This window comes from Heterodontus francisci, chromosome 19, assembly GCF_036365525.1.
Source record: "Heterodontus francisci isolate sHetFra1 chromosome 19, sHetFra1.hap1, whole genome shotgun sequence".
NCBI lineage: Eukaryota > Metazoa > Chordata > Chondrichthyes > Heterodontiformes > Heterodontidae > Heterodontus > Heterodontus francisci.
Window position 1 is genome coordinate 82,147,780 of NC_090389.1, and position 18,531 is coordinate 82,166,310.

The window sequence follows — 18,531 nt, forward strand, 5'->3', positions numbered from 1 at the left end:
CGATGCACTGCAGCAGCTCATCAAGACTCGTTCAACACAACCTTCCAAACCCAACCTCTACCACCTAAAAGGACAAGGGCAGCAAATACACGGGGACCTCACCACCTGCAAGTTCCTCTCCGAGCCACACACCACCCTGACTTGGAACCATATCACTATTCCTTCACTGTCGCTGGGTCAAAATCTTGGAACTCCCTTCCTAACAACATCGTTGGTGTACCTACATCCCAAGAACTGTAGCGGTTTAAGGAGCAGGCTCACCACCACCTTCTCAAGGGCAATTAGGAATCAGCAATAAAATACTGGCCTAGCCAGCGATGCCCATATCCCCTGAACAAACAAAAAGGCACATTAAGAAATTGCGCACTCTCAGCCCATGCTTATCATCCGTGAAAAATTACTGAATGATGGGTGCACTTTCCAAATATGCACTTCGAGTGTGTAAAACTGCATCTTTATTTACATTTTTCTCTACTCACCATGCTTGCATTTTGAGCATTGCTGAAACAGAGTAACAGAAATAGATGATCAGTAACAAAACAGGGCAATCAGCACAATGAAAAGTCTATGAAAATGCAATGAATTATGCATCATTCTCTCACCATGTGATTGCATCCTCCATTTTTCTCAATGCAAATATTGCACTTAGGACACTGGAAAATTAAAAAAATAAACAATTAGAGTAGGTACCTCCAGAGAAAATAGGTTAATGCACTAAATAACTTTACCATCAGCAGCACTTATAACAGAAGCATCACAAAGTGCGACAGATCTATAGCATTCTTACAGTTTGATTTTCCATTTGTTGATTCTTTTGATAATTGAACTTAACTTGTGAATACCAACATCAGAGAACTGCAAGCGATCCAATTAATAGATTAACTAGACACCACTAACACAGATGTTTCATCTTATTTCAGACGCACCAGTGATTAACCCTTAACATTTGTTGCAAAGCTTCATTCGCTAATCTGTTGTGGGTAAATTGATGGTTAAATTTAGTGCCGTTTGACATAATATGCCACGAATTACAGGGGAATAGAGTTTCAAATATTTTTTCAATTTCTTCTCATCTCCTGAAGTCTCTCCCTGCTGTTCATCTTTTACGCCAGGTATTATTTTTTTTTAAGAGGTGCAGGGGAGCTCTCCCCAGTGCCCTGGCCAATATTTATCCCTCAACCAACTAAAGCAGATTACCTGGTCATTATCTCATGCTTACTTGTGGGAGCCTGCTGTGTTTCCTAAACAGCGACTACACTTCAAAAAGTACTTCGTTAGCTGTGCTTTAGGTCGTCCTGACGTTCTGAACCGCGCTAAACAAATGTTAGTTTGTTTTTTATTATGCTGGCCCACTTTCGGCAATGTAAGCTTGGTATGTCCACAGTGGGGGGATGCTGAAGGGTGGTGAATAGAAATTTTTTTTTAAAAATTTCATCAGAACTTTTATTTTGGACATTTCCAAATAAAAGGTGGGTACAAAAATGTTTTGGTGGAAATCAGAAGGAAAAAAAATGTATAAAAGCAAAATACTGCAGATGCTGGAAATCTGAAATAAAAACAGGAAGTGCTGGAAATACTCAGCAGGTCTGGCAGCATCTGTGGAGAGAGAAGCAGAGTTAACGTTTCAGGTCTGTGATCTTTCAGAAAAAAATGTATCTTACACATATGTTTCCTATACAGTAACTGAAAGTTGTGCATGTGTCACAGGTATTCATTGTACACAAAGCATAAATGGAAAAAAATATGATCCCAAAAACGTGCAGCCCTAAGAAAACTCCAAGGAAATTGGTACAAAAGAACTTGTATTTATACGGTGCCTTTTCTCAGAAGATCCCAAAGCACTTCCTCGCGAATGAGTTAGTTCTGAAGCATCGTCTAATGCTACTGTAGTCTAACTATACAAATAAAATCTAATATCAGGCAAATAAAAGGAGTGTCAAAGAACACTGACCTAACAAAACACTTAGCAAAAATGCTTTTCAGGCTGATTATTGCCCTAAATGCTTATTTACATAGTTATATATTTGTATAACTGTATACCAGCTGAGTATACAGCTTTGATCCCTACCCCAGTTTGGGCATAAATCTTTGTTATGATCAGAACGATGTTACAGTGGATTTCTGAGCTCCATGAGAACCTTTTTTGAAAATAAAATTCTTCATAGGATGTGAGCGTCACTGGCTAGGCCAGCATTTATTGCCCATCCCTAAATGCCCTTGAGAAGGTGGTGGTGAGCCACTTTCTTGAACAACTGCAGTCCATGTGATATAGGTGCACCCACAGTGCTGGTAGGTAGGCAGTTCCAGATTTTGACCCAGCAACTATGAAAGAATATTTCCAAGTCAGGATGATGTGGGACTTGGAGGAGAATTTGGAGATGGTGGCATTCTCATGCACCTGCTGCCCTTGTTCTTCTAGGTGTTACAGGACGCCGCTTTGGAAGATGCTGTCCAAGAAATCTTGGCAAGTTGCTGCAGTGCATCTTGTAGATGGAATGCACTACTGCCACTGTGCACTGGTGGCGGAGAGAGGGAATGCTTAAGGTGGTGGATGGGGAGTGTCAATCAAGTGGGTTGCTTTGTCCTGGATGGTATCGAGCTGCTTGAGTATTGTTGGAGCTGCACTCAACCAGACAAGTTGGAAGTATTCAATCATACTCCTGACTTGTGCCTTGTAGATGGTGGACAAACTTTGGGGAGTCAGGTGGTGAATTATTCGCTGCAGAATATTCCCAACATCTGACCTGCTCTTGTAGCCACAGTATTTATGTGGCTGTTCCTGTTAAGTTTCTGGTCAATGGTGACACCAGAATGTCTTTGGTGAGGGATTCAGCAATGGTAGTGCCATTTAACATAAAGGGGAGAAAAGTTAGATTCTGTCTTGTTGGAGATGGTCATTGCCTGGCACTTGTGTGGTTCTAAAGTTACTTGCTCCTCATCAACCCAAGCCTGAATGTTGTCCAGGTCTTGCTGCATGCGGCCACGGACTGTACTATCTACAAGATGCACTGCAGCAACTCGCCAAGCCTACTTCGACAATACCTTTCAAATCTGTGACCTCTACCACCTAGGAAAACAGGGGCAGCAGTTGCATGGGAATATCTCCCGTACATTCCCCACAAAGCCACACACCATTCTGACTTGGAACATCTTGGAACATCATCGTTCCTTCATTGTCGCTGGGTTAAAATCTAACAGCACTGTGGGTGTTCCTAAACCACATGGACTGCAGCAGTCCAAGGAAGCAGCTCACCACCTTCTCAAGGGCAATTAGGGATTGGCAACAAATGCCGACAGTGCTAGGGAAGCTCACATCCCATGAATGAATAAAGAAAAAATGGCAACCTCCAAGATGTTGCTGATGTGGGATTCAGCAATGGTAATGCCATTGAATGTCAAGGGGAGATGATTAGATTATCTCTTGTTGGAGGTGGTGATTGCCTGGCACATGGGTGGCACAAATTTGCCATTAATCAGTCCAAGCCTGAATGTTGTTCAGGTCTTGCTGCATGTGGAAACAGACTGCTTCAGTATCTCAGTAGTTGCGAACAGGACTGAACACTATACAATCAGCAAACATCCCCACTTCTAACATTATGATGGAGGGCAGATCACTAATGAAGCTGCAGAAGATGGTTGGACCTAGGACGTTGCCCTGAGAAACTCTTTTATCTTAGGGCTGAATTTAAAATCTCCAGCTACCATGATGGGATTTGAACTCATGTCTCCAGATCATTTGTGTAGCCTCTGGCTTACTGGTCCAGTAACATAACCACTGTGGTACCATTCCCAGTGATGGTGGTGGGCTGCATTCTTGAACCACTGCTGTCCTTGAGACGATGATGTTCCCATGATGGACGTTGAGTAGAAAACTGTAGTAATTTTACACCACGATGATAAAGGAGCATCAATATATGACCCAGCCAGGATGAAGAGAGTTTGGAGAAGATGGTGTTCCCACAACAGCACTGCTCTTATCCTTCTTGGTAGTACAGTTAAAGTAGCCAGGAGGTACTGCAAATTGAGCTTGGTGAGCTGTTGAAGTGCATCCTGTAGATAATATGTACTGTGGCTACACTGTGCCAGTGGTGGAGCAACGACTATTGCACTTAATTTATTCCAGGTACTGGATGTATTGCAGTAAACATTCTGGTGAAAGCAGCAAGAAATTGCTGCCAGAATCCCAAGGAATTAAAGTTTAAGAATATACCATGGCCAAATTCACAAAGTCAGAACAGCTCAGCTTACACAAGAAAATAACTTCCAGCTGAAAACTACAATTGTGGCCAGTGTGTTAGCAGTTTGAATTACCAAAAAGTACTGCATCATGGAGAGGAGTAAGAGATTTATCTCCGTAAAGATCCATGCAGAAAATTCCCCATTTCTTCAAGGAAAAAGGACCAAAAGAAGAATTGACATTTACCTTGAAGGAAGTAGTATGGGCGAGAGAAAGGACCCCACACCAACCGCCCCCCACTCCCGCCAAAAGCAACAATGAAGGGCAGACTGTGGATGACCTCCTCATTAGGCAATGTACATTAGGGGAGGGAAGATTTTTTTTTTTTTTTTAACAGAATTAAAGGTTTGACTCAGTTTCAGGAACAAAAATATATTACGGTCCTTATTAAATGTATCTACAATTATGGAAACAGACTGCAACTAACCTCAAGCTTGGTTAACTTGAGCCCACTGAAGCTATGCTATGTTGAGACTTCAGCAGAAAACAAGTAGCAAACTTCCTAATGTAGTGAGATACCCTTTCATATGATTATCTGTTAAGGTACCCTAAAAAGAACTTGGACAAAATATGGTGGCCTGGCACTTGAACTCAGAATGTGAGCAGGAGAATAATAAAACAGAAGCAAGTGTTAATAAAGCTACTCCAGATAGCCCCCAATTTAAAAAATTCTATTACCAAACCCCTCCCCTCATTGGACAAGTAATTCACACACTCAATGCTGGAACTCCTAACAATCAGATACTAACCAGATATGAAAATGAAATAAACAAAACAGCCATCCAATGTTCTTGCTCATAAGTAACTGGTTGGAAACCAAGTATGTGTGCACATGGGTTTTGAACAGGATCAGGTTATGATGTTCCGCATTAAAAATTCTACTGACATCCATGACCTGGCTCGCATTTGTTCTCTGGATGCAGGAAGACGTGAGCAGGGCCACATTTACTGCCCATCTTTTGTCTCGAGAAAGAAGTAATGGTTTTTTTTTTCATTGTGACTGTTTCAGAAATTGCTAGGCCACTTCAGAGGGCATTTTAAGACTCAAGCACATGGTGGGGGAAATGGAGTCAAGTCAGACTGGGTAGGGCTGACAGGTTCCCTTTTGCTGAAGGATCTCAGTAAATTAGATCGGTTTTAAAAACTGATTGCTTACTCTGTTGCCACCCGCAGATGACCAGATTAACAGAATTCAATTTCATAACTTGCTGTGGTACTGGTTACGGTACTGTAGTGGTTATGTTCCTGGGTTAGTAACCCAGAAGTCTGGACTAAATTCAGAGAATGTGATTTCAGTTTGAGGATTCGCATTCAGTTTTAAAAATATGGAAATAAAAAGCTGGTATCAGTAAAAGTGACCACGATGCTGTTGGATTATCATAAATGTTGTTCAGGGAAGGAACCCTGACCTTTATGTTACTCTGGTCCCACAAAAATAAGGTTAACTCTTCCCTGCGCTCTGGGTTAGCAAGCCACACAGTTGTATCAAAGTGCTGTGTTTCAAGAGGGAGGCCCAACTTCTCAAGGCAACTAAGAATAATTGCCAGCCATGCCAAACCCTGAGAATGAATAAAATAAATATCATCTTTGGGTCATTAGACTAGTGCCACAGCCATTACTTGACTGCACTATATTGGTACCTCCTTACATCTTTTGTATGTGCACTGATGTAATTTGCAGTCTCCGAGTCATCAGCGCATTTAGTGAGCCATTTTTTAATAGTGGTACAGTCAGTGGGAGCATGGTACATCTGGCGGCACTTGAAGCTGCAAGACAAGAAATGTTGGTTAGGATTCAAGTAATAACATTGCTTCCAGATTTATTTGGATAGCAACTACAGTTAAAATGGAGACATTTCCAATATTGTCTTCTTCAGAGGATATGATTCAGGAACTGCGTACATAAGTGATGCTGAGACTTGCATGCAGTATAGACAGACCACATTACTGTTGGGGTGGTGTTCTTCGGATGCAATGTTAAGCCAAGGTCCCATCTACTTATCCAGATGATTCAGAAAAAAGTAAATATTCTATTGCACCATTCAAACGAGGGCACAAGTTCTGACATCCGATGCCCAACACCCTTTTGTCAACTCACACCACTGCTCGGCTGTACTGAAATACTTCTATCAATTTCAGAGTCGGATCATCTGAATTCCAATGTTTCTGCTCATTGCAAAGTTTTAATGTTGGAATAAGGCTGGTATTAGTGTTGCCTATTCCATAATCCTGGGGAGAATAACCATGGCTCAATTCTGAAATTTGCATTGCTGAAAACTTCAATAGTGACCTTCATGGCATGAGATGTAGAAGTAAATGCAAAAAGTTGACATTTTAAAACAAATAGGCTTCTTTTGCTATGTTTGCATCTTCTATATTTCTGGATCGCAAAGTCAAAAGTCAGGCTGTCCAGACCAAACCTGCACAGGTAGTAACCAAAATTGAAGTAGCTGTAGCACTATAAGCAATAACGCACACAGGCAATATTTTAACAACTTTTAGTGTATAGGAATAGGCCATTCAATCCCTCAAGCCTATTTTGCTCACCATTCGCTAACTTCATAACCCTTAATATCTTTCATCAACAAAAATCTATCAATAATAAAAGCAAAATACTGCAGATGCTGAAAATCTGAAATAAAAACAGAAAGTGCTGGAAACACTCAGGACTGGCAGCATCTGTGGAGAGAGAAGCAGTGTTAACGTTTCAAGTCTGTGACCTTTCATCAGAACTGGCAAAGGTTAGAAATGTAACAGGTTTTAAGCAGTAAAGTAGGGGTTGGGGGGGGGGGGGGGGAAGAGAACAAAAGAAAAGGTGTGTGATAGTACAGAGGGCCGGAGAGATTAACTGACAAGGAGATCATGGGGCAAAGGCAAAGAGAGTGTGGTAATTGTGTGGTGGAAGACAAAGCATTAGTGCAGAGTGTGTTAATGACAGAATAATGAACAGCCCTAGCCAAAAGTACCAACATGAAAAACCCAGTTTAAGGCAGACACATGGTAAAAAAATGATAAAACAAAATAAAATAATAAAAAAGGGACCAGTCATGCTCTGAAATTATTGAACTCAATGTTCAATCTGGGGGAGGTAGGAAGAAGTGTCTGAGAGTTGGAGCTCAGCCTCTGCAAGGTCAAGGTCGGTATGCTAGACAACAACAGCACCCCCCTTGTCAGCAGGTTTGATCACGTCAGGGTTAGACCTGAGAGAACGGAGTGCAGCAAGTTCTGAGGGAAACAGGTTAGAGTGAGTGAGGGGAGTGGAGAAATTGAGACGGCCAATGACTCGCCAACAGTTCTCAATAAAAAGATAAAGATCAGGTAAGAGGCCGGGTTGGGGGGGGGGTGCAGGTTTAGAATGCTGGAGGCGCGTGAATGGGTCTGCTGGTCGGGAGGGAGGACTCCTGGTCAAAGAAGTGAGCCCAGAGGCGAAGAGCTCAACGTCATGCCGTGCGAAATTCATTGAGGTGGGGGCGTAAGGGGATAAAAAAGTGTCTTTTGTTGAGTACAGATCGTTCAGCGTCAGAGAGTATTGAGTGTACATGGCAAGGGGTCAGATTAGAGGGGATGGGGATCAGAGGGAAGTAAAGGAGGAGAATCTGGAGGGGCATTATTCCGCATCAGCTGCTGGAGCTTGCGTTTCTTAACACCTGAAAGGAAGAAAACAAAGTTTTTTCTTAATACGTCGGATAAGATGAAAGATGAAATGAAACTACGGAGCAGAACAGCTTTGAGATGAGGTGAGGCGGTGCTTCTGGAGAAAGAGGTCAAGTGTGTACATGTGGCGGTGCATGGCACGGAGAGTGGATTTCAGGATGCGGCGAGAACAGCATCCTTTTTCCTCAACCGAGGATTCCACCCCACTGTGGTTGACAGGGCTCTTATTCGTGTCTAACCCATTTCCCGCACTTCTGTCCTCATCCCTTCCCCTCCATCCCAGAACCACGACAGGGTTTCCCTTGCCCTCACTTTCTACCCCACCTGCCTACACAACCAAAGGATCATCCTCCGCCATTTCCGCCAGCAAGATGCCACCACCAAACGCATCTTCACTTCCCCATCAGCATTCCAAAGGGATCATTTCCTCCGCGACACCCTGGTCCACGCCTCCATTACCACCTTCGCCTCGCCCCCTTCCCATGCAATCGCAGGAGGTGTAACACCTACCCTTTTACTTCCCCTCTCCTTACCAAACAAGGCCCCAAACACACTTTTCAGGTGAAGCAGCGATTTACTTGTACCTCTTTCGATTTAGTATATTGTATTCGCTGCTCACAATGCAGTCGCCTATACATTGGGGAGACCAAATGCAGATTGGGTGACCATTTTGCAGAACACCTCTGCTCATTCCACAAGCATGACCCCGAGCTTCCGGTTGCTTGCCATTTCAACACACCCACCTACTCTCATGCCCACATCTCTGTCCTTGGCCTGCTGCAGTGTTACTATGAACATCAATGCAAGCTCGAGGAACAGCACCTCATTTTCTGATTAGGCACACTACAGCCTTCCGAACTGAACACTGAGTTCAATAATTTCAAAGCATGACTGGCCCCTTTATTATTTTATTTTGTTTTATCATTTTTTTTAACCATGTGCCTGCCTTAAACTGGGTTTTTCATGATCGTGCTTTTGGCTAGGGCTTTTCATTATCCTGACATTAACACTCTCTGCACTAATGCTTAGTCTTTCACCACATGGTGGTGGCATAGCAGTATTGTTAATGGACTAGTAACCCAGAGACCCAGTATTGCTCTGGGGACATGGGTTCAAATCCCACCACAGCAGAAGGTGGAATTTGCATTCAATTAATAAATCTGGAATTAAAAGCTAGTCTAAAGATGGCCGCGAATGTTGTAAAAACTCATCTGGTTCACTAATGTCCTTGAGGGAAGGAAATCTGCTGTCCTTACCTCGTCTGGCCTACATGCGACTCCAGACTCACAGCAATGTGGTTGACTCTTACATGCCCTCTGAAATGACCTAGCAAGCCACTCAGTTGTATTTAACCTCTACGAAGTCAATAAAAATGAAACGGGATGGACCACCCGACATCGACCCAGGCACCGGAAATAACAACGGCAAACCCAGCCCTGTCAACCCTGCAAAGTCCTTCTTACTAACATCTGGGGTCTTGTGCCAAAGTTGGGAGAGCTGTCCCACAGACCTTTCAAGCAACAGCCTGACATAGTCATACTCACAGAATCATACCTGACAATGTCCTAGAAGTTGCCATCACCATCCCCGGGTATATCCTGTCCCACCGGCAGGACAGACCCAGTAGAGGTGGCGGCACAGTGGTATACAGTGGGGAGGGAGTTGCCCTCTGAGTCCTCAACATCAACTCCGCACCCCATGAAGTCTCATGGCATTAGGTCAAACATGGACAAGGAAACCTTCTGCTGATTACCACCTACCACCCTCCCTCAGCTGATGAGTCAGTACTCCTCCATATTGAACAACACTTGCAGGAAGCACTCAGGGTGGCAAGGGTGCAGAATGTACTCTGGGTGAGGGACTTCAATATCCATCACCAGGAGTGGCTTGGTAGCACCACTACTGACCAAGCTGGCCGAGTCCTAAAGGACATAGCTGCTAGTCCGGGTATGTGGTGGGGGAACCAACAAGAGGGAAAAACATACTTGACCTCATCCTCACCAATCTGCCTGCCGCAGATGCATCTGTCCATGACAGTACTGGTAGGAGTGACCACCGCATAGTCGTTGTGGAGACGAAGTCCCGCCTTCACATTGAGGATACCCTCCATCGTGTTGTGTGGCACTACCACCGCGCCAAATGGGATAGATTTCAAACAGATCTAGCAGTGCAAAACTGGGCATCCATGAGGCACTGTAGGCCATCAGTAGCAGCAGAATTGGACTCAACCACAATCTGTAACCTCATGACCTGGCATATCCCCCAATGAACCATTACCATCAAGCCAGGAGACCAACCCTGGTTCAGTATAGAGTGCAGGAGGGCATGCTAGGAGCAGCACCAGGCATTGCTCAAAATGAGGCATCAACCTGGTGAAGCTACAACACAGGACTGTGTGCCAAACTGCGTAAGCAGCATGCGATAGACAGAGCTAAGTGATCCCATAACCAACGGATCAGATCTAAGTTCTGCAGTCCTGCTACATCCAGCCGTGAATGGTGGTGGACAATTAAACAACTAACTGGAGGAGGTAGCTCCACAAATATCCCTATCTTCAATGATGGGGGAGCCCAGCACATCAGTGCGAAAGATAAGGCTGAAGCATTTGCAACAATCTTCAGCCAGAAGTGCCGAGTTGATGATCCATCTCAGCCTCCTCCTGAAGTCCTCAGCTTCACAGATGCCAGACTTCAGCCAATTCAATTCACGCCACGTGATATCAACAAACGACTGAAGGCACTGCACACTGTAAAGGCTATGTGCCCTGACAATATTCCGGCAACAGTACAGAAGACCTGTGTTCCAGAACTTGCCAAGCTGTTCCAGTACAGCTACAACACTGGCAGCTACCCTGCAAGGTGGAAGATTGCCCAGGTATGTCCTGTACACAAAAAGCAGGACATCCAACCTGGCCAATTACCACCCCATCAGCCTACTCTCAATCATCAATAAAGTGATGGAAGGTATCAACAGTGCCATCAAGCAACACTTGCTTAGCAATAACCTGCTCAGTGACACTCAGTTTGGGCACCACCAAGGCCACTCAGCTCCTGACCTCATTACAGCAGTGGTTCAAACATGGACAAAAGAGCTGAACTCAAGAGATGAGATGAGAGGGACTGCCCTCAACATCATGGCAGCATTTGACCAGAGTATGGCATCAAAGAGCCCTAGCAAAACCGAAGTCAATGGGCATCGGGGGGAAAGCTCTCCACCTGGTGCAGAGGAAGATGGTTGTGGTTGTTGGAGGTCAATCATCTGAGCTCCAGGACATCACTGCAGGAGCTCCTCAGGGTAGTGTCCGAGGCCCAGCCAACTTCAGCTGCTTCATCAATGATCTTCCTTCAATCACAAGGTCAGAAGTAGGGATGTTCGCTGATGATTGCACAATGTTCAGCACCACTCGTGACTCCTCAGATACTGAAGCAGTTCGTGTAGAAATGCAGCAAGACCTGAACAATATCCAGGCTTGGGCTGATAAGTGGCAAGTAACATTCGTACCACACAAATGCCAGGCAATGACCATCTCCAACAACAGAGAAACTAACCATCTCCCCTTGACATTCAATGGTATTACCATTGCTGAAACCCCCACTATCAACATCCTAGGGGCTACCATTGACCAGAAACTGAACTGAAATAGCCATGTTAGTACCGTGGCTACAAGAGCAGGTCAGAGGTTAGGAATCCTGCGGCGAGTAACTCGCCTCTTGATGCCCCAAAGCCTGTCCACCATCTACAAGGCACAAGTCAGGAGTGTGATGGAATACTCTCCACTTGCCTGGATAGGTGCAGCTCCAACAACACTCAAGAAGCTCGACACCATCCAGGACAAAGCAGCCCGCTTGATTGGCACCCCATCTACAAACATTCACTCCCTCTACCACTGACGCACAGTGGCAGCTGTGTGCACTAACTACAAGATACACTGCAAAAACGTGCCAAGGCTCCTTAAACAGCACTTTCCAAACCCGCGACCTCTACCAACTAGAAGGACAAGGGCAGCAAATGCATGGGAACATCACCACCTGCAAGTTCCCCTCCAAGTCACACACCATCCTGACTTGGAACCATATCGCCGTTCCCTCACTGTCACTGGGTCAAAATCCTGGAACTCCCTTCCTAACAGCACTGTGGATGTACCTACCTCCCATGGACTGCAGCGGTTCAAGAAGGCAGCTCACCATCACCTTCTCAAGGGCAATTAGGGATGGGCAATAAATGCTGGCCTAGCCAGCAACGCCCACATCCCATGAATGAACTAAAAAAAAACACAATTAGCACACTCTCTTTGCCTTTGCACCATCACCTCCTTGTCAGTTAATCTCTCCGGCCCTCTGTCCTATCACATATCTTCCCTGAACCCCCCCCCCCCACCCACCACCACCACCCCCCAACGCCAGCTTTACTTGCTTAAAACCTATTACATTTCTAACCTTTGCCAGTTCTGATGAAAGGTCACAGACCTGAAACATTAACCCTGCTTCTCTCTCCACAGATGCTGCCAGTCCTGAGTGTTTCCAGCACTTTCTGTTTTTATCTTATATTAAAAATATATCAATCTTAGATTTAAAATTAACAACTGACCTAGCACCAACTGCCATTTGTGGATGAGAGTTCCAAACTTCTATGACCTTTTGGCTCTAGAAGTGTTGTACTATTGCACTACTGAAAGTTTGTGGACCTGATCGGAGACACCAGCAGCAGCGGGGAATAAAAGAGAGTACGCGCGAGCAGGCGGACAGCGTGCACCTGATCAGTGTATTTCCCATGAGCAAGAAGCAACATCCAAAGAACAGCAGCTAAATGACTGTTTGGTGAGTATTAAGTTTTTTGTTAAAACTAGACAGTGGTTCCAAGAAACCACTAAATATTGTATTAAATTTAGAGCTTAACTAAACTAATTAAGATTTCAATCGGGGTCAGTATAACAGTAAAGAAATTAGTATCAAGAGTATTAACACAGAGCAGATCTTGAGGCATTAATGACAATTAGTAGTTTATAAGGTATTAACTAGATTCTAAAAGAGGGAATAGTGATTTTTTTTCTTAGATCATGGATGGGCAGCTGAAACCTGTTGCTTGCAATTCCTGAGCCATGTGGGAACTTCAGGACTCTTCATGTGTTTTGGGGGACCACGTGTGAAGGAAGTGTCTCTAACTGCTTGAGCTCAAGCTCGAACTCAGGATTTCCAAGCTTGAGGGGCAGCTAAATCTCTGCAGAGAATCAGGGAGGATGAGAGTTCCCTGGATCATATATTCCAGGAGGTGCTCACCCAACAGGCAGTCAAGACTTTAGGATAGTAGATGGAAGACCATCAAGTAGCATAGGAAGAGGCAAGAGGTGCAGGAGACTGCAGGGGTGTGCACCTCTCTCAAACAGGTATGCGGCTTTGGAAACTGCTGGGACTGACAACACCTTGAAGGAGTGCAGCCCAGACCATGGCACCAATGGGCACAGCACTGCTCAGGAGGGAACAAAAAGCAGAAATGCAGTCATTATAGAAGATTCTGTTGTTCAGGGGCAAGACAGGCATTTCTGTAACCGTCATCATCAGTCCTGCATGATGTACTTCCTCCCTGGTGCCAGGGTAAAGGACATCACTGAGAGGATGGAGAATATTCTGCAGGGGGAAATCAGTCAGCCACAAGTTGTGGTATACGTTGGTACCAGCGACATAGCAAGTGCAGATATTGAGATCCTACGGTCGGATTTTCAGGAGCTAGGTAGGAAATTAAAAGTAGGACCTGAAGGTGCATAAAGGAGTGAGTGTTGGTTAGTACAAGAGAAGGAAGTAGTACCATATTAGATAGCAGCTCACTAAGAAGGACTACGAGGAATACAAAGAGGTTTACAATGCAAGTTATATAAGCGCACAAAGTGTTGGTGAGCTACAAATACAAATAGCTGTGTGGGAGTATGATGCAGTGGCAATAACGGAAATGTGGCATAAACATGGAGAGGACTGCGTGCGTAATATTCAAGGACACGAAGTTATCAGGAAAGATAGGGAACGAAAAAAGGGAGGTGGGGTGGTTCCCTGATTAGGGAAAGCATTGTAGTGTTGGAAGGGGAGGATGTCCTTCGGGGGGGTGAAGGGCAATGACAGAATTCATTCTGTTACAGTTGAGAAGCAGAAAGGGTATGATCACATTACTGAGGGCATTCTACAGGCCTCCAAACAGTGAGGGATAAAAGAACAAATCTACAGAGAAGTCAGAGATGTGCAAGAGCTATAGAGTGTTGACATTGGGGGACTTCAATAACCCAATTATCGATTGGAATAATGTTAAAGTGTAAGGAGCGGGAGGAATTTCTCAAACGTGTTCAGGAGAACTTCCTTACCAGTATGTCCTCAGTCCAACTAGAAAGGCGACATTGTTAGATCTGGTGTTGAGGAATGAGGTGGGCGAAGTGGACCAAGTGTCTGCCGGGGACCATTTGGGTAAAAGTGATCATTGGACATAAGGTTTAAATTTGTAATGGAGAACAGCAAGGAACAAACTAAAATAGAACTTCTAAATTGGAAGAGGGCTAACTTCTATGGGATGAGAGGGGATCTAGCCAGGGTTAAATGCAACCAAAGACTGACAGGAAAAACTGTAACAGAACGGGCAATCTTTAAGGAGCAGATGTTTCAGGTACAGGGTGGGTACATTTCAACAACAAAAGGCAAGAGAACCAAAGCCTTGGATGACAAGGGAAATAGAGAATATGATGAAACAAAAAAGAGGGTGAATGATGCATGTCAGGTGAATTCTTGAAGTAAGAACCAGGCCAAATACAATCAGTTGAGAGGTGATGCAAAGAGAAAAATATGAGTGGCGAAGAGAGAATATGAGAATAGAATGGCAGTTAACATAAAAAGGAACCAAAAATCTCCCAGCATGTAAATACTAAGTGGGTAGCAAGAGGTAGGGTGGGGCATATTAGGGATAAAGAGGATGATTATATGCTTAGAGGTGCAGGGCAAGGCTAGGATACTTAATCAGTACTTTGTACCAGTGTTTACCAAGAAAGAGGATACTGACAAAATATCGGTAGAAGCGGAGATGGTTGATGTAATGGATGGGTGAATATTCATAGGAAGGATGTACTGGAATGGTTGGCTATGCTTAGCGTGGATAAGTCACCTGATCTGGATACCTCGCATCCCAGGTTGCTAAAGGAAGTGGGAGTGGAGTTAGCAGAAAGGCTTGCCATAATCTTCCAATCTTCCCTAGATACGGGGGAGGTGCCAGAGGATTGGAGAGTGGCAAATGTGACACCCTTATTCAAGGGTGAGTAAAAGCACATTCCTAGTAACTACAGGACAGTCAGTTTATCAGTGGTGGGTAAGGTTTCAGAAACAATCAGGGGGAAAAAAAAATCAACACGCACTTGGAGAGTTTTTGAGTTGGGAGCCAGCATGGATTTGTAAAAGGCAGATCATGCTTGACTAATCTAATCGATTTCTTTGATGAACTAACAGAGAAGGTTGATGAAGGGAAAGCAATGGATGTTGTCTGTATGGATTTTAAAAAAGCCTTCAACAAAGTACCACATAAAACGCTGGTTAACAAAATTAAGGCTCATGGAATTGGAAGGTCAGTGTCAGTTTGGATAAAAAATTGGTTTAAGGACAGAAAACAGCGAGTTGTAGTAAATGGTTGTTTTTCAGACTGGAGGATGTAGACAGTGGTTTTCCCCAAGGTTCAGTGTTCGGACCACTGCTTAATACAATTTCAAAAATTTGCCAATGATACCAAACCTGGAGGTGAGGCAGACAGTGAGGATGATACCAATCGACTGCAATAGGACATTGATAGGCGAGCAGAATGCGCAGACAAGTGGCAAATGGAATTTAATACCGAGAAGTGTGAAGTGATGCATTTTGGCAGAAGGGATAAGGAGCTGCAATGTAGACTAAATGGCACAGCTCTAAACAGTGTGCAGGGGAAGAGGGACCTGGGGTCCATGTGCATGGGTCTTTGAAGGTGGCAGCACATATTGAGAATAATTAGCAAAACATATAGGATTTGGGCTTCATAAGTAATGTGACGGAAACCACACTTACCAAATGGAAACATATTAATTTCGGCATACAGAACACTATTTGAACTTTTACTAGACATTGAAAATAACTTGTTTAAAAAGACCACAGAGCTGAACTGCTGAAAACATGGCTGCACATTTGCATTCTGAGAGACAGCTGCATAGAGAGACAATGGGAGTGCTCCCTGATTCAATTCAAGATGGGTTTTATCAATAGTGATGATCAAAAGACATTGAGAGCCATTGTCTGTCCAAGAACCAGCACTCCAGCCCCCAGAGTGTGACTGGAGAACTTTTGAAATCAACAATCCTTGCAGACGAAGCCGCTTCAAACAAAGAGTTGGTCACATGATTAACCTGCTGGCCAACCTGGGGGACTTTTTGAATTGCGCCACAAAGAAAGGGGAGACTGCAATTGAACTTCAAGAAGAAAGCACCGCTCTCTCCCTGTCTCTCGCTCATGCAAAGTTCCAGGGATCTACAGAAGCAACGTATGTCTCAAGACAGAGGACCTCTTCAGCCTTCTGGGACCAGCGAAACAAGTTTAAAAGTGTGCACTGGGCCCCAGCGAGAACTGTGAGACTTAACGCCAATCAAGATCTTTACATCCAAACTAAAGACAGTAACTGAATTCCATTTACGACTCCAAACTCCCTCCTTTATTCTTTCTCCCTCTCTGTACCCATTTGTGACCGTGGTTACCTCGTATGCATGCTCGTGTGGTTGCATCATGTATTTTTAGTAATTTAACTGAGTTAGAGTGTTAAGGCTAATAAACTTACATCTTTCTTGTTTAAACCTAAGAAAGCCTGTCTGATTGGTTCATTTATAATTACAATTAGAGAGCAGTGAGTAAGGACTCACTGAGGTGAAGCTAAAACACAGTTTTAAAAAGTTAAACCCTGTTACGGCCAAACCAGGAAAGGGGCCAGAGGGGAGCCTGAGACCCCTTCCTCACCCGGTCGTAACAGTAAATAGGCATATTGAGTACAAGAACAGGGAAATTATGCTGAACTATTATTAAGCTCTGGCTGGACCACAACTAGAGTACTACATCCAGTTCTGGTCACCACACTTCAGGAAGGATTTAAGGGTCCCTGAGAGGGTGCAGAAGGAGATTTACCAGAATGGTTCCAGGGATGATGGATTTTAGCTACAAGCTTAGGCTGGAGAAGCTGGGGTTGTTCCCCTTGGAACAAATTAAATCGAGGAAAGATTTGATTGAGGTATATTGTGGGCGGCACAGTGGCGCAGTGGTTAGCACCGCAGCCTCACAGCTCCAGCGACCCGGGTTCAGTTCTGGGTACTGCCTGTGCAGAGTTTGCAAGTTCTCCCTGTGACCACGTGGGTTTCCTCTGGGTGCTCCTCCCACATACCAAAGACTTGCAGGTTGATAGGTAAATTGGCCATTGTAAATTGCCCCTAGTGTAGGTAGGTGGTAGGAGAATGGTGGGGATGTAGTAGGGAATATGGGATTAATGTAGGATTAGTATAAATGTTGGTTGTTGGTCGGCACAGACTCGGTGGGCCGAAGGGCCTGTTTCAGTGCTGGATCTCTAAAATAAAAATTTTTTTTTTTTAAAAACAAGATGACGACAGATTTAGATAAGGTAGACAAAAAAATGCCGTTCCCATTAACTAGTGGTACAAGGATTTGGGGACACAGATTTAAGGTTTTGGGCAAAAGATGCAGGAGGGGATATGAGTAAGAACTTTTTATGCAATGGGTGGTAATGACCCGGAACGCTCTGCCTACAACAGTGGCGGAAGCAGAAACTAGGAATGATTTCAAAAGGAAATTGGATGGGTACTTGAGGGAAATAAACTTGCAGGGCCACAGGGATAGCCCAGTATAGATAGAGGGAATGACACTGATTGGATAGCTCTAGACAGAGCCAGCATGGACTCGATGAGACGAATGGCCTCCTTCTGTGCAGTAATGACTCTATCTGGCTCTATTTTCTTTTTTACAATGCCCCCAATCTAGAGTCCCCAACCAGCGGAAATAGGTTCTCTCTACCTATCCTATTTGCTCCCTTAATATATTGAAAACTGATCAAATCACCCTTTAACCTTATCTCAGGATCTAATCAAGGATCATTTGCCCAAGAGTTGCTAACATATCCAGGTATTTAGTGAATTTCTGGATGCACCCCCCACAACTTCAATACACAGAGTTGTTACAAAATTCAAGTATGAGTTGAACTCGTGGATGATGAGATCTTTGAAAATAAATAATACATCAAGGGTTCCAGCAGAAGGGTTTGAAAGCTACCATCACACGCTCTGAAAAGCATTTTTACAGCTGCTGCACAGATCCCAGAAGAGTCTGAAGGGGCTTGACAGAGTAGAGACTGAGGGGTTGTTTCCCCTGGCTGGGGAATCTAGAACACGGGAGCAGTCTCAGGATAAGGGGTCGATCATTTAGGACCGATGAGAAATTTCTTCACTCAAAGGGTCAAACGGTTGTGAATCTTTGGAATTCTCTACCCTAGGGGTTGTGGATGTCCATTGTTGAATATATTTAAGGCAGATGGACAGATTTCTGGTGAAGGGGGAAATCAAGGAATATGGGGAGATAGGAGGAAAGTGGAGTTGAGGCCTAG

The 18,531-nt window shown here is 44.3% G+C and overlaps 1 protein-coding gene across 3 annotated transcripts in view; it reads right to left on the minus strand.

Moving 5' to 3' along the window:
- arih2 (ariadne homolog 2 (Drosophila)) overlaps positions 1–18,531 on the minus strand; it is a 125,589-nt gene that overhangs the window by 27,080 nt on the left and 79,978 nt on the right. For all 3 annotated transcript variants that reach the window (XM_068052114.1, XM_068052112.1, XM_068052113.1), the window contains 3 exons: positions 5,886–6,003; positions 603–653; positions 480–501 (listed from right to left, as the gene is read on the minus strand). In XM_068052114.1, coding sequence (XP_067908215.1) covers positions 480–501; positions 603–653; positions 5,886–6,003 — 191 coding nt within the window. The remainder of the gene's footprint in view (positions 1–479; positions 502–602; positions 654–5,885; positions 6,004–18,531) is intronic.